The sequence below is a fragment of the Lagenorhynchus albirostris genome, chromosome 16 (assembly GCF_949774975.1).
Source record: "Lagenorhynchus albirostris chromosome 16, mLagAlb1.1, whole genome shotgun sequence".
Classification (NCBI taxonomy): domain Eukaryota; kingdom Metazoa; phylum Chordata; class Mammalia; order Artiodactyla; family Delphinidae; genus Lagenorhynchus; species Lagenorhynchus albirostris.
The window spans coordinates 50520887-50543049 of NC_083110.1; the positions used below are offsets into that span (position 1 = coordinate 50520887).

At 36.1% G+C, this 22163-nt stretch overlaps 1 protein-coding gene across 1 annotated transcript in view; it reads left to right on the plus strand.

Annotated features, from left to right (window-relative positions):
* The first annotated feature begins 599 nt into the window (after positions 1–599).
* KIF11 (kinesin family member 11) overlaps positions 600–22163 on the plus strand; it is a 49369-nt gene continuing 27805 nt past the window's right edge. Inside the window, exons 1-14 of the mRNA XM_060125656.1 lie at positions 600–684; positions 4563–4695; positions 4923–5020; positions 5109–5187; positions 5915–6100; positions 6228–6352; positions 8830–8920; positions 9472–9714; positions 11122–11217; positions 14735–14823; positions 18757–18844; positions 19594–19782; positions 20411–20618; positions 21826–21998. Of these exons, the coding sequence (XP_059981639.1) occupies positions 608–684; positions 4563–4695; positions 4923–5020; positions 5109–5187; positions 5915–6100; positions 6228–6352; positions 8830–8920; positions 9472–9714; positions 11122–11217; positions 14735–14823; positions 18757–18844; positions 19594–19782; positions 20411–20618; positions 21826–21998 (1875 nt within the window). The 5' untranslated portion in view covers positions 600–607. The remainder of the gene's footprint in view (positions 685–4562; positions 4696–4922; positions 5021–5108; positions 5188–5914; positions 6101–6227; positions 6353–8829; positions 8921–9471; positions 9715–11121; positions 11218–14734; positions 14824–18756; positions 18845–19593; positions 19783–20410; positions 20619–21825; positions 21999–22163) is intronic.

A 22163-nucleotide genomic window follows, 5' to 3' on the forward strand; every position in this document is an offset into this window, starting at 1 on the left:
AATCACGGCCAGCCTTCCTGAGCGCTTCCATGTTCTAGTCTAAGCTATTTACCCGCACCACCTCTTTAATTCTCACACAGCTCTCTGAGACGGTTGCTATTATTCCCATTTTGAAGATGAGAAAATTTTGGCTTACAGACGCGATATAATTGACCAAATTGAGCAAGTTTAAGTGTGACACTACCAAGTCCGGCGTCTCTCCCACTAGACTACGAGTTCCAGGAGGGCACGGTCGGATCTGCTATTTACTTTCCAGCGGGCCACGCCCCGGGAGCGGGATCTGGTGTCTACACCGCGTCCCATGGTGCCTTGCGCGCCTGCGCTGCAATTGGCCCGGAGACTCGGCTCCTTTTTCAAATTGAGGCGCCGAGGCGTTGCTTGGTTTCCTGGGCTTCGGGCGGATACTAGGCTGGTGATTCGAAGGCTCGGGCGGGTGGAGGACAGACGCCGGGGCCAGTCACAGTCCCTGGTGGACAGCGATTTCCCCGGCCACGCCAGCACCCGACAGGGGAGGAGGGCACCCGGGTCCGCGCCGGCCGCCGAGCCGCTCCACGCCCCACGGCGCCCGAGTCCGCGACCAGGCCTTGATTTTTCGGCGGGGACCGTCATGGCGTCTCAGCCGAATTCATCTGCGAAGAAGAAAGATGAGAAGGGGAAGAACATCCAAGTGGTGGTGAGATGCAGGTAGGCCGAGCTTGGCAGGATTCCGAGCCCCGGGCTTTGCTGCAGGGCTCCTTCCTGCGCGGTCCGAGGAGAGAGGGCTTTTGTTTGCAATTTCTGAAGGGACCAGACCTTCCTGTTTCATAGTTATCTGCGTTCTGTTTGATAAAATGACACCAGGTTGCTGTGAGGAGTAAATTAGTATTTTTTCTTTATTTTTCAGAAGAAAGGAATTTATATCTGAGTTTATAGTTTAAACTGCTATTCAGAAGGAGAATTTGGTCGCCGTTCTTTAGTGAAATGTGTTCTTTTCTAAAAAAACTACTGTCGACAAAGATTTAGGTGTCACTCCTTGCAGTTGGTCCGTTTGGAGATGACTGCACACCTACTTTACAGATGTTTTAGCACTTATGTTGGGATTGCCATCCCCTCCATTACCTCTAAAAACGTAATCAGTCCCCTCTTCTCTTTATTCTAGATGCAGTATTTCCTTAATCCCTACTAAACAAGTAAACATCACTGTATTTAAAATTTAAAAATTAAGTTGTAGAGTGAGTTTATGTTTTTACGATCAAGGAGAAAACTTAAGTTCTGCTACATTTCCCAGTGGTTTCCATATCACTTCCCAATTTTAAAATGAGCTAGGAGAGGAAGGACATACTTGAAGATACTTGAGGCCTTCCATAGTTTACTGGTATTTGTGTGTTTTGTATGTCTGTTTTTGCTGCTGTTGTTTTAAAAACTACCAACTATCAGAAACTTTTCTGTAAATCCAAACGTATTCTAAAATTAAAAGGTTATTTAAAAAGTGTATTAACAAACTTTCTTAGGTTATTGCCTACACAGCTTTGGTGACTTGAGTTGTAGATATCAAAGGTAATAGCTAACTTTCTAAAGTAGGCGCCAGAGAAGACATTTGGTGGTAACCTTAAGTCTAGCCAATTACATTCTAGTTGCACTCTAGGGCTTCTGCTAATAGTTACTTGTTTTGAAGATTAGAAAAACAGCCTATATTCAAATGCAAAGTTTTAGATGATTTTGATCGTTTAGTAAAGTCAAGTGGTATTACCTTTTCTGTGTGGCTTCATTTTCTTTAATTTCATTTTTATTGTTAGTTACAGAATATGTCAGACCTATAAAAAGTTATAGAGAACAATGAAACAGACATCTGCGTATCCATCACCCAGATTAGAAACAGAACAATCATTACATCTAGAGTCCCAGCGTATCCCTCCGCATCCCTTTTCTCTACCCCAAGAGTTAAACATTATCCTGAACTTCATGTTTATTATCTCCATACATTTCAAGGCTTAACTTAAAAGAGATTTCTTTTACTTTATCACTAATGAAAAGTGCTTAGGTTGTGTCTAATGTTTACAATAACTTCAGTATAAAGAGATGTTTTTCTTTTCAAGTTAGCCTTTTCTTTTTCAAATAGCCTTCCTAATGCAAACATGTCCTTAAACTTTACTAAATAAACAACTTATGAGGCCCTCGGAGGTTGTCAAATCTTTTCTGTAAAGGGCCCAGATAGTAAATATTTTAGGCTTTGCAGGCCACGTGTGGTTTCTGTCACATACTCTTCTCTGATTTTTTCCCCCGTTTTTTTTTTATTTTAATTTATTAGATTTATTTATTTTTGGCTGCGTTGGGTCTTTGCTGCTGCGCCCACAGGCTTTCTCTAGTTGCAGTGAGCGGGGTCTACACTTCATTGCGGTGTGCGGGCTTCTCATTGCGGTGGCTTCTCTTGTGGAGCACGGACTGTAGGCATGCAGGCTTCAGTAGTTGTGGCTCACGGGCTCCAGAGTGCAGGCTCAGTAGTTGTGGTGCACGGGCTTATTTGCTCCGTGTCATGTGGGATCTTCCTGGACCAGGGTTCAAACGTGTGTCTCTTGCATTGGGAGGCAGATTCTTAACCACTGTGCCACCAGGGAAGCCTTTTTCCCCCAGTTTTAAACTTTTAATTGGCACAGTTTATTGTAGCCTAAGAGATCAGCAAAATTTGAAGAGAGATGACTTCATTACTTGGTTACAATGAATACAATCTTTACGATGTTCTTTACTTGTACAACAACTCTATGAATATTTATGGAATGAATGAATGGATTTAGCAATTCATTCAAAAAGTCTGCTGGACACGACTTTTTTTTTAAAATCCTCAGTCTTTGTTTACCATTTTGGTTGTTTGAATTTTAATATACTGTATTGAGGCCAACTAAAATTGATGGGTTTGCTAGTGTCATCAGCAGAAACCTTGCAATATCTAATTAAAGAAGTCTGGATAGGAAAATAGTTGCTTAGCAGCACTCTTTATTGCAGTGCCAACAGTCCCTTAAGCTTCTCTCTGGGAGCTTTGATAACTCTTAGGAATGTGTGATTTGTGTGAATTTCTACTACTCTGCCCTGACAGCTTGAATGGTATTCATTTGGTAACTTAATCACACATCCAGGCAAGAGATTAGACCAATTGGAAAAGCTTTAACCATATGAGAGGAATTCATTCCACTTGATACTTTTGTCCTACCTCAGTACAAGTTGGTTTTGACTTAATTTTGTTGAACTTTTAATAATACTGCATACTGTGACTTATGTGCATTGTGTAGGTTTCAGTACATTTGACAAATGACAGCATGACCAGATATTACTTGGAAGTTACTGAGTTAAATTTCCCAGGATCACAAATTTGGTCTTCTGACTGGTCAAACATGCTAGGGGGTGGGGCATACCAGAGGACATTGAGGTATCCTTCTTAAAATAAATAGCAACTTGGTTCGTCTAGTAATGAGGGGAAAGATAATTTCCTATTTGGTGTTTCCTGTCACAGTATGTGATAATGAATGGGAAAAATGAACTCAGGTCAAGAGTACACCTTTCCCCTTGGACCAGATGTGCGTTAAGTATATCAATATCTTATGGATGCTATTCTGTGGACTATGGTTCTTTTTAGCTTTCCCATCATTCCCCTTAGGATGACATTTATTAAGCAGTGTAGTATAACAGATATTTGCATGCCTACTGTGTGCTAAGCATAGTAGTAGACACTGGGGAAACAATAAATTAAACAGGATTTCTTTCCCTACACTGTGAGGTTGGTACTATTACCAACCTTAATTTTCAAATGAGAAGACAGGCACAATGGGCTACATTGCCCAAGCAGACTGGATGGAGAGTCCTCACTCTACTGAAATGCCTAAGGAGGCATTTATTATCTTAGATTACTTCACAGGGAGTCTTTCCCATCACCCATGCCTCTCCCCTATCCCACCCTGTCCCAATTAAGGCCACATTAAACTTTTGCTGTATGTTCCTACCTTTTACGTACCCTTTCTAAACATCACCTCTCTTATAATCACTTGTTTTATGTCACTGTTCCCCACTAGACCTCACAGTGCTGTGAGGACAAACTTGGAACAGTTTGGAACTTGGAACAGTGAGTACCTGGCACCTAGTAAGCACTCAACGTATTAGTCATTATTTTAATCTGTTTTTTATTTTGTGCCATTTATCCACTGGCAGGTTAATATTTTGAACACAAATCTGGTATGTTATTTCTACTACATCATAACCTAACTTGACTGGATTCTAAGAACAGTGGAAATAGAATTCTAAAAAATAAGTTTGGCATTTTTTACAAGTTAATTCTGTTAGCATCTACTCCAAGAAACTGTCAAAATTGTACATGTCTTTCAAAACTTTTTAAAAAACTAATTTTATTTCTGGGATTTGAAACCCTTAAAATTCTGCTGTCTGCCTTAGCAGTGTCATTTACTCCTCATTTAATCTCTATCACCAACAGTGTAGTTAAAGCTTCACATTGTTCTTGTCTGAGGTATTAACAAAAATGTCATCAATAACCAGATAACTAAGAGTTCATGAATAACCTTCTGTGTTTCTTTTTACAGACCATTTAATTTGGCAGAGCGGAAAGTTAATGCCCATTCTGTAGTAGAATGTGATCACATACGGAAAGAAGTTAGTGTACGAACTGGAGGATTGGCCGACAAAAGCTCGAGGAAAACATATACTTTTGATATGGTACTTACTTCCTAAAATGCTTCTACTTCATTATTCACTAATGTAAAGTTATCCTAGTACACATATTTTCTGTAGGTTCTAGTGTACAGTTACAAATTTCAGTTAATCCTTTAAGTTGTCAAATGGTTTCTAGTGGGCTGAATAAGTTAATATATTAAAAACAAAATTATTAAGTAATTCTGAAGTGGTTTTTTTTTTTTTAAGAAATGCCTTTTTTTTTTGGATAGGTTTTTGGAGCATCTACTAAACAAATTGACGTTTATCGAAGTGTCGTTTGTCCAATTCTGGATGAAGTTATTATGGGCTATAACTGCACTATTTTTGCGTGAGTGAAACACTATTTTTCAAATTGATGAAAAGGTTTAGATGTGTGTATTCGTTCTTTTGTTTAACACTTTTGTTAATTTTGACAGATATGGCCAAACTGGCACTGGAAAAACCTTTACAATGGAAGGTGAAAGGTCACCTAATGAAGAATATACTTGGGAGGAGGTATTTATTGTTTATAACAGACTTCTGTCTCTAAAGTGGCTGAAGTATATCCAAATAAAACTTGGTTGAAGGCCTGTCTTGAAATGGAAAAGATCAGAGTACCCATGTCAAACATGAATTTAGGATAAACTACTACTACAGTAAAATTAAAGTATATGGTATGGCTTTTGTTTAAGAAACATACATTCTTATTGGGAGAGAGAGGAGCAATACATATGGCACAGTTAAGTGCTAAGAGAAGGGTCTGTTTCGGAGAGAATAGTTGGAGCAGACTATTGTGGGAAAGTAGAATGTGAGTAGGGCTTGAAGGGGAAAACCTTGCAGTGCGGGAGTTAGTATCATAAAGTTAGTCAGAATTAGAGAATATACTGTTAGATGAACACTTCTGATTAAAATGATGGTGTTATGTTCTCATGAGAAAATTTGGAAAGGATTATTGAAATTGGCTTTATAAGTAGCTTGGTTCAATTGGTTTCTGTGTAATGCTCAGGCATAAAGTGGCTGACAGGAATGACAGATTTGTGGAAGGTGTAAGGAAGAATAATTACTATTAAACAGACTGTTGTAAATGGCTTGGCTTCTCCAACAGGTTAGTTTTGTTTTGTTTTTAAACCTGTTTTGACATACTTATGTTTAAATATACTATAAAGGAGGCCCTTGTTATATGTGTTTTAACTATTGCAGTAAATGGCATTCTTTAAAGTCTTTATTAATGTTACAATTTCAGGATCCTTTGGCTGGTATAATTCCACGTACTCTTCATCAAATTTTTGAGAAACTTACTGATAATGGTACTGAATTTTCAGTCAAAGTGTCACTGTTGGAAATCTATAATGAAGAGCTTTTTGATCTCCTTAATCCATCTTCTGACGTTTCTGAGAGACTACAGATGTTTGATGATCCTCGTAACAAGGTAACTTCAGTCTTTGAGAATGAAATGACTCCAAATGTTAATGTGTGATACTTTGGGAAGTCTATATATATATATATATATATATATTAAAACCAATCTAATGGATGCTTTTTTGATATTTTGTCAGAGGGGAGTGATAATCAAAGGTTTAGAAGAAATTACAGTACACAACAAGGATGAAGTCTATCAAATTTTGGAGAAGGGGGCAGCAAAAAGGACAACTGCAGCAACTTTGATGAATGCCTACTCTAGGTGAGAAAGCCATTGTTTCCCCCACCGCTCCATTTCCTTTTTAAGAAGAATTATGAACTTGGGGAATCACAGTGGGGTGAGTTAAGGTATGTGAGTCACACGTCTAGATTGTATGCTGGATTGCATGCCTTAGTAATTGGCTTGAGATTTATAGGGAGAGCACCAATGTTGGGAGAATGTTGAAAGGAGAACAAAGACAAGTTGAACTTGAGCAGAAGTATTAAGTCTTTTAAAGGAGAAGATTTCTTTTCCCAAATGAAATTATACATGGGAGCCCAGATTAAAATGTGGCGGCTGTAGTTGATTTGGCAGTCGGATGCTCAGAGGCTAACCTCCTCAACCTTAGGAAGGTTTGCCCTGAGCACTTTTCTGGAGCCTCTCAGTATACTGAGAACACAGTTTGAAAACCTCTGATTTGAGTAAGGATTAGAGGAAAATCAAATGACTTTATTTTATTTTTTCCAGCTTTATTGAGGTATAAATGACAAAAATTTTATATATTTAGGTTGTGCAACATGATTTTTTTTTTCCCCCAAATGGCTTCGTTTTAATGTAGGAAGACGAATGGTCACTAACACTGGCTTTTAAGAGGAGAACGGGGCATATTTGATAGTAACCTCTTATAGGATGCATCGCAAACTCTCCAAATGCAGTTCACTAAGTCAGAGGTGATTTTTTTTCTGCTAGTCTTTGAAGGAAACATCAGAATGTAATTGAAAGAGCTATGGATTAGGAGTTAGATATTTGTGTTTAGTTCCAGTTCTGCAGTTAACTAAATATGTTACTTCAGGTCGTTAAACTTATCTGAATATCATTTTCCCTGAGCTACAAAATGACTTTTAGGGCTCTCATTTCTTTGCTCTCTTATAGTTGGACATTTCTACAATATGCTATAATGATTATAATTGCAACTCTGTAAAAATATGTATGCATTTAAAGAAAGAAGAAAAATAGCATAAGATGAAAGTAATTAAGATCATGGAATTATGTGTGCTATTAAAATTTTAATTAAATTTTCCTATAATAGCTTTCCATTTAAAAACTTAAGTTATAAACCAATCATAGAATGAAATTTCCATTTTCATTAAATGATTGGTTTATAACTTTATTTAGAATTTGGAGGAATGAACTTAAGAAAATTTCTTTTCTCTAAATACTTTTCTCTGAAATATAAAATTCCTATTATTCTGTAAATTTGAATAATTAAGGATTCCCTTTTTCGTACATAGACTGCAATAAAGATCTCTTCTTATGAATGTATGTGATAAAGAGAAGGAAAATGTAATTCACTTTTCCAAAATCAGAGTTGACTTTTGTGTTTAATTGCATTAATTCCATAATCTTCAATTAGGAATGGGTAAATTATGGTAGGAGAATATGAGATGCATATTATAATTCAAATCTATAGTTTATATTTTTCCATGTGCCCTTCCTCCTTTCTGTTATATAAAATAATTCAAATAATTTTGTAAAAATGATACTTATTGTAAAATTTTCCAAGTAACGTGAAAAGTACAAATGAGGAAATTAAAAATTACCATATGCCAACCATCAATGACATTAACAAACATAATGTCATTTACCAAATGTCATTGATGCAGAAAGGAATGATGTCTTTGGTTGTCTGTATGATTTTGATATCTCTCAGATAAAAGTTGAATGTCAATATACAGCATAAGACAGACTTTGGAAAACTTTATAGTCTAGCAGTGATTATCTTGTAGTGTTTTGGTAAACGCTGTTTACTAATTTCTGCTGTTCAGTGGAAGGAGCTACCTATCTCTGATGACATTCTCAAAGCAGAGCAATGTACTTTTAGAACAATTGGCTTTGAAGGGGAGTAATCAGATGGCTTGCCTGGTGCTGTTTGAATTTATGGTAATGACATATTTCAAGTGGTTCTTTTTTAAAAAAAATTTTTATTTTTGGCTGCGTTGGGTCTTCATTGCTGTGCGCGGGCTTTTCTCTAGTTGCGGGGGGGGCTCTCTTCGTTGCGGTGTGCGGGCTTCTTATTGCAGGGGCTTCTCTTATTGCGGAGCACAGGCTCTAGGCGCGTGGGCTCAGTAGTTGTGGCTCTCGGGCTCTAGAGCGCAGGCTCAGTAGTTGTGGTGCACGGGCTTAGTTGCTCTGCAGCATGTGGAATCTTCCTGGACCAGGGCTCAAACCCGTGTCCCCTGCACTGGCAGGCGGATTCTTAACCACTGCGCCACCATGGAAGCCCCTCAAGTGGTTCTTATAAATAGAAAGATCGATTGCAAGCCTTCCCTTTCGGGATCTCCCCTGCGGGGGGGAGGTAGAAGAAAACAAAAACCTAGCATTCTATTCATCCACTGTCTTCCAAAATCTTATTGGTATCTTCTCTGATACTATCTTTTTCTACCCTGGTGGATTTAGATCTTTCTTTGCTGTTTTCAATATTTTATAGAAAGCAAATAATGTTTTGTATAATGACTGGGCAACTTGGTCTTGTTTTCTAGTCGTTCCCACTCAGTTTTCTCTGTTACCATACATATGAAGGAAACTACAACTGATGGAGAGGAGCTTGTTAAAATTGGAAAGTTGAACTTGGTAAGCATCAACATTAATAACCACTGTTTCATTCTTTCTGTTTTTTTTTCTAGTTTTATTGAGGCATAATTGCCAAATAAAATTAAGTATTTAAAATGTACAGTGTGGCAGGATATCCTTTCTCATGGCTGAATAATATTCAAGTGTGTATGTGTGTATCACATCACATCTTCTTTATCTGTTCATTCATCAATGGGTACTAAGGCTGTTTCATACCTTGGTTATTGTGAATAATGCAATGAACGTGGGAGTGCTGATATTTCTTTGAGATAGTGATTTCATTTCCTTTGGATACATACCCAGAAGTGGGATTGCTAGGTCAGATGGTAGTTCTATTCCAATGTTTCATTCTTTATCACCTCATAAAGCAGCTTGAAGGTTTGTATTTATAGACAATATTTTTGTAGTCACTGGATTATTAGGTTTGTAGTGGATTGTTAATTATAGAAAAATTACTGGCTATTTAATATATTTATGTACAATACGAGAATGAAAGTCTTCTATTCCAAATCCAATAGACTGAGAACTCACTTTTATTTTTTAAATTTAAGGTTGATCTTGCAGGAAGTGAAAACATTGGACGTTCTGGAGCAGTTGACAAGAGAGCTCGGGAAGCTGGAAATATCAATCAATCCCTGTTGACTTTGGGAAGGGTTATTACTGCTCTTGTAGAAAGAACACCTCATGTTCCTTATCGAGAATCTAAACTAACTAGAATCCTCCAGGACTCTCTTGGGGGACGTACAAAAACATCTATAATTGCAACAGTTTCTCCTGCATCTCTCAATCTTGAGGTAAGCTCTTTGAAAGGTATCCGGAAGTGTAGTAGCTATAATTCTTATTTAATATCACATATTTTTAAAGTTCATCAATTGGCTTCATTCATTCTATACTATAGTAAAAAGAATCTGAGCATTGCATGTGGACATGTAGAGGAGGACACCACTGGAAAAATTGTCTTTCTCCTTTCTGGCAATTTTTAATCTTAAAAAACTACTTACTGGGACTTCCTGGGCATGGTGGTTAAGAATCCGCCTGCCAATGCAGGGGACATGGGTTCGAGCCCTGGTCTGGGAAGATCCCATATGTCACGGACCAACTAAGCCTATGTGCCACAACTACTGAGCCTGTGCTCTACAGCCTGTGAGCCACAACTACTGAGCCTGCGTGCCACAACTAATGAAGCCTGCGCACCCTAGAACCCGTGCCCCGCAACAAGGGAAGCCACCGCAATGAGAAGCTCACACACTGCAATGAAGAGTAACCCCCGCTTGCCGCAACTAGAGAAAGCCCGCACGCAGCAACAAAGACACAATGCAGCCAAAAATTTTAAAAAAATAAATTAAATAAATAGTTACTTTAGAGGGGTGGGTAGGATGAATTTGGAGATTGGCATTGACATATATACACTACTGTGTATAAAATAGATAACTAATGAGAACCTACTGTATGGCACAGGGAACTCTACTCAGTGCTCTCTGGTGACCTAAATGGGAAGGAAATCCAAAAAAGCGGGGATATATGTATACATATAGCTGATTCACTTTGCTGTACAGCAGAAACTAACACAACTTTGTAAAGCAATTATACCCCAATTAAAAAAAAACCAAACTAGTTACTTAATTGCATTTTTCCACACAGCCTTCAAAGAAAATTGCTGTGGTCATTAGCAGTGGATGGTCTAATTGAGGACCTAGAAGTGGGTTAAGTGAATGCTGCTGTTTTAGAGGCTGCTTAGAGAGCACTGAAGATGGGGTTGGATGTGTGGGAACAGGTAGGAAAACCAAGAGAAGCAACAAAGATGGTAAAATCTTATATTGGGTTATGTGCTTTAAATGGAATTAGGAAAAGCTTTTATAAGGTCTCTAACTCCCCTTTCATTTAAAAAATATCTTTATTGGGATATAATTCACATACCATAAAATTCACCCATTAAAAGTATATAATTCAGTGATTTTACTGTATTCACAGAGCTGTGCAACTATCACCAAAATCTAAGTCTAAACATTTTTTTAAATTAATTAATTAATTTTATTTATTTATTTTTGGCTGCGTTGGGTCTTCGTTGCTGGCACGCGGGCTTTCTCTAGTTGCGGTGAGCCGGGACTCCTCTTTGTTGCGGTGCGTGGGCTTCTCATTGCCGTGGCTTCTCTTGTTGAAAATTAGTATTTTCGGTAATTGGCCTTTTCTTTTCATCACAGGAAACTCTGAGTACATTGGAATATGCTCACAGAGCAAAGAACATACTCAATAAGCCTGAAGTTAACCAGAAACTCACCAAAAAAGCTCTGATTAAGGTATTTGTGAATTTTTGTGGAGTAATGTAATCTTGTTTGACAAATGTGAAAATGAGGAGCCGAAATAGATAATTGTTAAAAAAATTTATTAAATTGCCTATGGTAAGGCTTTTCATCTAATGATTTGAACTAAATACCCTATGTGTTAAAATGTTTTTTCTAATTCTAATATGTTGACTTTACCAGCTCTATCAAGTCAGCAAAATTTAAGTATATAATGGTGCTTCAAGGAAGTTTTAATTAGCAGTTCCCTAATGAATAAGCATCTTATTCATTAATGCAAGATATTGAGCATCTTCACATGTTTATTATGCATTTGTATATCTTTTATGTGAAATGTCTACTAAATCCTTTGCCCAATTTTTAATTGGGTTGTCTTTTTATTAAGTTGTAAAGAGTTGTTCATATCTTCTTGATACAAGCCCTTTATGAGATTATTTGTAAATATTTCCTCCCAGTCTGGCTTGTCTTTTCCTTTTCTTGGTAATAGTTTTTTTTTTTTTTAATTGAAGATTTTATTGAGGTAACTGTAGATTCACATGCAGTTGGAAGAAATAATACAGAGATCCTTTGTACATTTTATCAAACAATATAGTAAAAAATCACCATAGGGATATTGACATTAATAACAACTCACTGATCTTATTCCCCAATTTTCCTTGTATTCACGTGTGTGTGTTTAGTTAATGCTATACAATTTTGTCACATGTGTAGGTTCATGGAGCCACCACCACAGTCAAGATACTGAACAGTTCCGTCATAATAAGGATTCCTCATTGCCCTTTTATAATCTTTTCCTTCCCACTTTCACCTCCCCTCGCTAATCTCTGCTATCCACTATCTGTACTCTATTTCTAAACCTTTGCCATTTCAAAAGTGTTATTGAATGGAATCATATAATATGCAAACTTTTGGGATTGCCTTTTTTTCACTCAGCATAATTCCCTGGAGGTTCACCTGACTTGTGCATATCAATAGATTTTCCTTTTTAGTGCTGAGGAATATTCCATGGTATGTGTATACCATACATACAGTTTGTTGTCAGATTCACCTGTTGAAAGACATATGGGCTGATTTCAATTTTTCACAATTATAAATAAAACTGCTTTGATCATTTGTTTACAGTAATTTGTGTACACATAAATTTTCATTTTTCTGGGATGATTGCCCAAGAGTATAATTGTTGTGTTGTATGGTAATTGAATGATAAGTTTTTAAGGAACTGCCAAGCTGTTTTCCAGAGCGGCTATACCATTTTACATTCCCACTAGCAATGTATGAGTCATCTAGTTTCTCCACATCCTTACCAGCATTTGGTGGTGTAACTATTTTTTATTTTAATCATTCTGATGAGTATGGTAGGTAATAAATAATATCTCACTGTGGTTTTAACTTACATTTCTGTACTGGCTAATGATGTTGAATGTCTTTTCATGTCCTTATTTGCTGTTTGTTACCCTCTTTGGTAAAATGTCTGTTCATGTTTTTAGGCCCATTTTCTAATTGGATTATTTGTTGTGGTGGTGGTGGTTTGAAAGTTTTTAATATATTCTACATACTAGTCCTTTGTCACAAACATGGTTTGCAATTATTATCCCCCAGGCTGTACTTTTCTTCTCATCCTCTTCTTATGGGCTTTTGCAGAGCAAGTGTTTATAATTTCGATGTGGTCTAACTTGTCAATTTTTTTCTTTTATGCATTGTGTTTTTGGTGTCAATTGCAAGAACTCTTTGCCTACCTCTAGATCCTGAAGATTTTTTCCTTTTTTTTTTTTAAATGAAGGTTTTGTATTTCTACATCTCACATTTAATTTCATGATCCATTTTGAGTTGATTTTTGTATAAGGCATAAGACTTAGATCAAGGTACATTTTTTTCACCTGTGGGGTGTCTGGATGGCTTTAGCATTCTTTGTTGAAAAAGCTATGTTTTCTCCATTAAACTGATTTTGCACCATTGTGAAAAATCAGTTGGGTATATTTGTGTGGGCACATGTCTGGGCTTTCTATTCTGTTCCATTGATTTATGTCTGTCCGTCCACTAATATACAGTTTTAATTACTGTAGCTTTTTAAAAAAGATTTTTATTGGAGTATAGTTGATCTACAGTGTTGTGTTAATTTCAGGTGTACAGCAGTGTAATACCTCTTGGAATCAGTTTAAAGGAAGTTTATTTGAGAAAACCTCTTTTTTCATAAAGAGCCTCAAAATTGTCAGGACGTGAGGAAAACTACAATGATTTTATATTCATTGTTATAAAAATGCCAGGCTCTTTTATAAGCATTAATTTTATTTAGACACTTGAATTTTTGAACCCTAATGTTATTATTAAATCTAAAATATTTAACAGTAATTCTTTAAGATGATAAAATATTCAGTCATTTTAAAAATTTCAATTGTTTCAGTGTATATTTTTAATAGTTTGTTTTAGGATCTAATTAAGGTTTACCCTTTGCAACTTTTTGATCTATCTTTAGGTTTCAATACATTGGTTCTTCTTCCATCTACTTTCCCTCATATAATGTATTTGTGGAAGTATCTGTATTATTGTCCTGTAGAAGTTTCCTGTACTATCTTGACATGTTCTATTCTTCATATTTTCTATAAATTGGTAGTTGGATTTTGAGGCTTGATAGATTCAGGTTTTATTTATTTATATATTTTTGGCCAAACTAGTTCATAGGTGGTGGTATGTTCTCCCACTAGGAAGCACAGAACGTGGTTCTTTCTCTTTTTGAGGGAAATTGATTATATTCAAGTGACTTGATCCATTAGTTCTTTAACGATCGCAAAATGATAATTTTCTAATTCAATTATTCTTTCTTAGTTGATTGCTGGACTACCTCCATAAGGAGGAACTTTCCCTCAGCTACCCAAGGGTATAATTCTTATAGGAAAGGCAGGACAAATGCTTGATTCATTTCCTTTGACAGTTTTGAGAGTAATGAGTTGGTTTCCCAGCTTTCTTAACATCATTATAAACTCATGGACTTAAAATATTTGTGCTTACCAATTGTAGTTATACTAACTACAATTGTAGTTATAATATCCTCACTGATGTTCAAACTGTCCCGTCTTTGGTCAGTGGGTACCTCTTAAGTGGGTTCTTGAGTCCTTTTCACTAGCCTAGGCTTCTTTGGCTTTCTTCCTATTTTGTTTGACAAGATGTTGTAGGTTCATCCTGAATGTTTCTTGCCCCAGTCCTAGAGTCAGACGCTTCTCTAAGAAATCCTGGTTCCTTTTAATGTGAGATGCTATTTAGAGACCAACCTGGGTACTGGAGGTTGTGTTTTTTCTTCAGAAGCCTGTATTTTTATAATGAGTGCATTTAAAGGAGTTTTGGAAGCTGTTGAAACATTTTATTCTAAACAGATTAATATTGAATGAAAAGTATGGTTATGACTTTTTATCATACATTTTTATGCTTTAAAAAACATAGGAGGGCTAACTTTGTTTTATTTATTGCATATCTTCCCCAAACTGAAGTGTTACATTGACATGACATTCTTCTTGCATAGGAGTATACAGAAGAGATAGAGCGTCTGAAACGAGATCTTGCTGCAGCCCGTGAAAAAAATGGAGTGTACATTTCTGAAGAAAATTTCAGGTAAGCCCTTGGCTATGGGAATTAATTTCTAAGAGTAAGCATTTTCTGGTAATAGGCTGTTTGAAGTGCCTCCTATAGATGCTTCTTTTCATTTTGACATTAACAAATAGTTATGAAACAGTTTAAAACTCTTTTTATGTAACTTTATTTTTAGATAATGATAGATTCATATGAAGTTGTAAGAAGAGTACAGAGGTCCTATGTATTTTTCACCCAGTTTCCCACATCTTAAGTAACTGTTTGTACAGTATCAAAACTGGGAAATTGACACTAGTACAATGTGTGTGTATAATTCCACCTCATTTTATTGCATTTGTAGATTTGCTATAGTTCTACAGTTAAGATGCAGATTTATCCTATCATTACAAACATCTTGCTCTTGCTACCCCTCTGTAGTCATATTCATTAACCCTTCTTCCCCAATGATCCCTAACCCCTGGCAACCACTAATCTGTTCACTTTTTTTTTTTAATATTTATTTATTTATTTGGCTGCGTCGGGTCTTTGTTGCGGCATGCAGGATCTTAGTTGTGGCACATGGGCTTCTCTCTAGTTGTGGCACACAGGCTCAGTAGTTGTGGCATGCGGGCTTAGTTGCCCCGCAGCATGTGGGATCTTAGTTCCCTGACCAGGGCTCGAACCCGCATCCCCTGCATTGAAAGGCGGATTCTTAACCACTGGACCACCAGGGAAGTCCCTCTGTTCACTTTTTAACCCTGGAGTAGTTTGTTTCAAGGAAAGTTTCCACTGAAGCTTTATGTAGAAACAACAATAATAACAGAGGCAGAAGGCAAGTGGGATGCTAAGGATTATAACTTGAAAATTCCTGAATGCGTTTATCCTTGATACTAAGGAGGGTGACTTTCACAGGGCATTTTTGATAATAACCAAAAGCATTTTAATATAACCTTTTACTCTTTTATAGATGTTATATTACATGATCATTCTAATTAATGGTATATAAATCATTTAATAAACTCATTTTTTCCATTTATTTTCAATTACCATAATGTGCTATATCCTCCTGATGGTTGTTCATATGTTAGTTTTACAAATGCTCAAATTTATATTGTGTATTGTAGGGTATTAAACAATAATTCTCCTTTCATTCTTCCTATGTGACTTTAGTTTTGTTTGTTCCTTTCATGGCCCATACCCAGTTGGCAAAAACATTTTTACAAAAATCTTTTGTAAATCTGCACTTAATTCTTAAACTTGATATTTTAAAATGTTTTCTTTTTTCTGTTTCTCTGGTTTTCAGATATACTCCTCTACCATACACACTAGTGCTGCATTATTTTTTTTCAAGTGTTCACTTTACAGGTGTCCCTATTTCTATCATTTTAATATTTTTTATATGTTATATCTTATTCAATAAAAACATTTTATATTTTAAGTTTGGTATCAGAATGCTAGAAAACCCAACTTAAACTGACTTAAAACAGCAAGGATATTTAGTCCAGTAACTCAAGGATCCTGTTTCCTGTCCTGAGTGGTAACTTTCTTCTAGGGCTAGCTGTTCATCAGGGAAGATGGTCAGCAGCAGAACAGCTACCTTCTCTCATTCATGTCTCATGTGGATGAGAAGCTGCCTGTCCTTTAACCATCAAAACTGGCCAGGGGAACATCACTTGTTGATTAGTTTAGTCCTCAGTTATGTCCTTGTATGAACCAATACAAAGGCAAAGGAGTTGAATTTCCCTGATTGTCTTGAGCCAGTCAGGCTTATTCCCTGGATTTAGGAATGGATTAGGCCCCCCACCGACCCCCCATACAGGTTGGCTGCTGTGCAGTCAGGGGAGAGTAATTCCCCAGAGTAAATCTGGATGCTGGAAATAGGTGCTTAGTAGGCAACCAGTGGATATCTACAAGTGGTTTTGTCTCTTGATTTGCTAATATGGTATCTTTTGCTGTTAGTAGTCAAACATTGGACACTGCAGACTTAATTTTCTTATCTTCTGTTCATCTCTTTGATGGAGTTTAGATTAAGAAATAACTTTAGTTTGTCCATCCCATTATTTTAAGGACAGTGTTTACACATAATAGGCATGAGGCATGATCTGAAATAAAGTTAATTCTGAAAAAGCTCTTAGAATTATTATACCATAAGTCAGAGAAAGATCACAAAAGCTACAGCCAACATTTAAACATTTATCCCAAGTTTAATAGACCTTTTAAAACTATATCAAAACTATATCATTCCCTCCAGCCTCTGCCCACTCAGCTGGCCTGCCATAGCCAGCCAGCACATACTGTCTGCACAGGGGATGTGTCTATACAAGGCCATCCATGCCTTTAAGCCTGGGAGAGGTAGTATACTAATTTGAAAAGATATATGTTCCCATATGTTCATTGCAGCACCATTTATAATAGTTAAGATGTGGAACCAACCTAAGTGTCCATTGACAGATGAATAAAGAAGGTGTGATACATAAATAATGAAATACTACACAGCCACGAAAAAGAATGAAATCTTGCCATTAATGTCAACATGGATAGATCTAGAGGGTATTATGCTAAGTGAAATGAGTCAGATACAAACAAATTTATGATTTCACTTATATGTTGAACCTAAAAAAACCAAACAAATGAACAAACGTAATAAAACAGAAGCAGACTCATAGATACAGAGGACAAATTGGTGGTTCCTAGTGAGGAGGGTGGTGAGGGAGTGGGCAAAAGAGGTGAAGGGGATTAAGGGGTACAAAATTCCAGTTATATAAGTCAGTCACAGGGATGTAATGTAAAGCATAGGGAATATAGTCAATAATATTGTAATAATTTTACATGATGACAGATGGTAACTAGACTTATTGTGGTGACCATTTTGTGATGTATAAAAATATCAAATCACTATGTTGTACACCTGAAACTAATATAATATTGTAAGTCAATAATACTTCAATTAAAAATTATTTATCAAAACTATATAATTCATTAAATAACAATGTTGCATCCCTCTTGTATATTCAGTATAGGAAAAGCATTTCAAATATCCCATTCTACTTTAAAGAGCTATTTCCAATAAGGAACTAATATAGTTATCAAAAGACTGTTAGAATTAACTCTCCTCTTATACTTCAGTTCTGTCTTTTCCTTTAATTAACAATATCTCTAGCTAATAATTTGAGGAAATCTACATTCTTAAAATTCTTTGCCATTTAAGCACAGTGCGGAATAGAAAATGATTGGTAGTTATGAGGGAACTAGAAGAAGGCAAAAGATAGCACTGACTTCTGAAACTTGCTAATGCTCAAAAAATCAGAGAGCCCCGTTAAAACAGACCAGAATTGTCTGGTCCAAAATGTCAGTAGTGCTAAGGCTGAGGAACTGTGCTTTAGAGAATAATCGTTTATCTCATGAGGACTTTTGTGGTGGTGTGACAGTGGTATGTGACAGTGGGGTGTGTATTGGGGTATGGGTGCTGGGAGCAGGGGAGTGTAATTGCTCTATATACATACTTTAGTTTCCCAGGTTTTCGCCCCTTATCTCACCCCTTCCTCCTGTGACACTTGATGCCTTCACATCACAAGCCTCTCCTGGATTCTGTGTGTCTTGTTTATACTTTATATTCCTGATTCCTGACAGACACCTAGCTGTATGTCCCACCTCTACTTTTTTTATGTGGGTTATAATCTTCTGTCATCTTTGTAGCTTCTCAAATTATATATACACACATGTTTTTTCCCCCTCATAGGTAGGGATTCTCAGTTTCAAAATGGAGAAAACAAGAAAAAGTCTATTTCTAAACCAAGGACAAAGAATACATTTGTTTTCTGCACTTAGTATCTATCTCTTGACACTTAGGCATCATTGTCATGATAGTGATAAATGGTAGAGATTATATGTAACTGCCTCAATTGTGTTAGAATAAATTTTATAAGAATTAGGAAAAAATATTAACTGTCAAACTCCTTTTAAATTTTATTTTAGAGCCATGAGTGGAAAACTAACTGTTCAAGAAGAACAAATTGTAGAATTGCTTGAAAAAATTGCTGCTGTTGAGGAAGAGCTAAGTAGGGTAAGCATTCAAAACTGTATTGAATGTCATGCAAAAAGCAAATATTAAAGGACAATTTCAGAAGGTGAGGGACCTGATATTTTTTCTTTAAGATTTTTTTTCTTGCTGACCTTTAAACTAAAAGTAAGTTGTATCACAATATTTTTACTATCATCAATGATAATGAAGAAGCTGACTATTTTGACACTTATATTAATGCAACATTTTAAGAAATTAACTGAATTGTACAATTTAATGTTAAAGCTAAATAGTGAATGCTGAGACATTTTCATCAACATGTTTATCAGCTGAGGAAATGCAGATGTTGGGAGAAACCAGATGTTAAATAACTAAGGTAGAAAGACCTGACCCTTCAGTGCCACCCTCACACTGGCAGTGTTGGAAGGAATCTGAAGAATTAACACCACTCCATTAGACCTATTACTTGTTTTTTGTTTGTTTGTTTGTTGCATGGCTTGTGGGATCTTAGTTCCCTAACCAGGGATCAAACCTGTGCCCCCTGCACTGGAAGCGCAGAGTCCTAACCACTGGACCGCCAGGGAACTACCCTGTTACTTGTTTTTAATGAATTTATAGGAAGAAACCAGATGCCATATAAAATGTTCTAACGTACCTGGTAACTTGTTACAACTTTTACATGGAAATAATTTGTTTGGTTCTTCTAATATTATATTACGAACTAGCCAGGTATCTCAACAACCAGTTCTGCGTTTTTTAATTCTTCAAAAAAAATGTTTAATGTGTTATAGGTTACAGAATTGTTTACGGATAATAAAAATGAACTTGACCAGTGTAAATCTGACCTGCAAAATAAGACACAGGAACTTGAAACCACTCAAAGACATTTACAAGAAACGAAATTACAGCTTGTTGAAGAAGAATATTTCACGTCAGCTTTGGAAAGTACTGAGGAGAAACTTCATGATACTGCCAGCAGGGTTTGTCCTTTGTTTTAATTTGTACTTGCATTAAAGAAATTAAAGAATGGGTAGGAGTAACTCTTAGCTTAAGCGTTAATTGTGAAATTCTATTTATTCACCCCAAATGATACTTCCATCCATTTAAGAAACATTGTTACTATTTCGTCTAAATTTGCTTCACTAGAGATGCTAATTTAAGAAAAAACTATTCCTAAAGTTTTGAAAATAGAACATGACTTTAATATACTTTGTGGATGTTTAGAATAATGGTGTTGTAATGCTTTACCTGTGGTCATGGTTGAGATTAATCAGTCTTCAAGAATTTAGTATCTTCTAATGAGTATTCAATTTTTTATTAGGTGTACTTTTCCTAGGAATTAGTAACATATAATGGGGGAAAAAATTTGTGAGGGAGCATAATTACTAAAATAGATTGGCAAAATCAGTTTTCCTTGTCTAGATGGCTAGGGGAGGGGAAATAAACATTCCTGGATAAATTAGCATAAGTTTAAAATTTTCTTCTGATACAATATATAAAATTTACTAGTTCTTATCAGGAAAAATCCTTATGAAGCACAGATATTTTCATTAGACTGCTTTTGTCATATCCATCTTATCAACACTTATTTTTAAAAATCATATATAGTTGCTTAACACAGTTGAAGAAACTACAAAAGATGTATCTGGTCTCCATTCTAAACTGGATCGTAAGAAGGCAGTTGATCAGCACAATGCAGAAGCTCAGGATATTTTTGGCAAAAACCTGAATAGTCTGTTTGATAGTATGGAAGAATTAATTAAGGATGGCAGCACAAAACAAAAGGCCATGCTAGAAGTTCATAAAACCTTGTTTGGTAAGTTCAGGCATTTCTAATTCTAATCTTTGTGTGTTTAGTGTGAGACTAATTTCAAAACTGATAATTAAATATCATAAAAACTCAGGTGACAGTGTCAGTAGTCCCCTCCAATGCACACTATCTATTCAGACTAGGGATTAATGCCTTTGAATTAAAACAAATGTTAGTTGAGTTTTTTCTATAAAACTCATTACATACCTTGTTACATATCTTGGGTTTCCTTATTGAAATTTTCTGTGCATAAACATTCTCCAACTTTTTTTTTCTTTTGAGAATGTGTATTTTGAATGTTTGCTATATTGTCAGAATATATGGGTATTATTTTTAACCATAACCATTGTTGTTATCTTCATTTAGGAAAGTAAGTATCCATTCGTTTATTATTATTTTAAATGTATGTATGTATGTATGGCTACGTTGGGTCTTCATTGCTGCGCACAGGCTTTCTCTAGTTGCGGCGAGCCGAGGCTACTCTTCATTGCTGCGTGTGGGCTTCTCATTGCGATGGCTTTTCTTATTGTGGAGCATGGGCTCTAGGCTCCTGGGCTTCAGTAGTTGTGGCACACGGGCTCAGTAGTTGTGGCTCGTGGGCTCTAGAGTGCAGGCTCAGTAGTTGTGGTGCACAGGCTGAGTTGCTCCCTGGCATGTGGGATCTTCCCAGACCAGGGCTCGAACCTGTGTTCCCTGCATTAGCAGGCGGATTCTTAACCACTGCGCCACCAGGGAAGTCCCCCATTTGTTTATTATTAAAGTATTGTCTTCACTATAGAAAAGTTGGAAGATGCAGAAATGTAAAAAATTGTAAAAATCACCTAGATCTAGTCACTCTAAGCTAACCACTAAAAATTTTGTTTATTGATTTCTAGTTTCTCTTCTTTAACCTCTTTTATCTGCAGTAATACTGTGTATTACCTTCAATTAGAGATTAGTTTTTAGAATATTCTAACTCTTGATTTACACTGAGTTACAGTTTTGGGTCTGATACATCTACAGATGTGCCAAGTGCTTACTGAGTACTGCAGGAACGTATTTAATTTATATTTACAATAATTCCATGCTTATGTAGTGAGCCAATTATTTTAAGCTTATTTGTTATTACAAATTTCCACAACAAGGATATAATTTTTCCAACCTCTTTGAACGTTGTATTTGTATTTAAATATATTTATTGCCAAGTTTAAATCTTCTTTTTTTTTTGGTATAGGTAACCTGCTGTCTTCCAGTGTCTCTGCATTAGACACGATTACTACAACAGCACTTGGATCTCTCACATCTATTCCAGAAAATGTGTCTACACTTGTTTCTCAGATTTCTATTATGATATTAAAAGAACAATCATTAGCAGCAGAAAGTAAAACTGTACTTCAGAAATTGATTGTTAGTAAATCTCTTATTTTTGAAGGGTTACATTTGATAAGTCTTCAAAACCAATGTTAACGGCTATTCTTTCATCTTAAGCTTTACTAGACACAATGGTAAACATATCACTTTAAGAGAGTAGGTTTATATTTTTAAAGGCAAATCTCTTCACTGTTTTTTTCT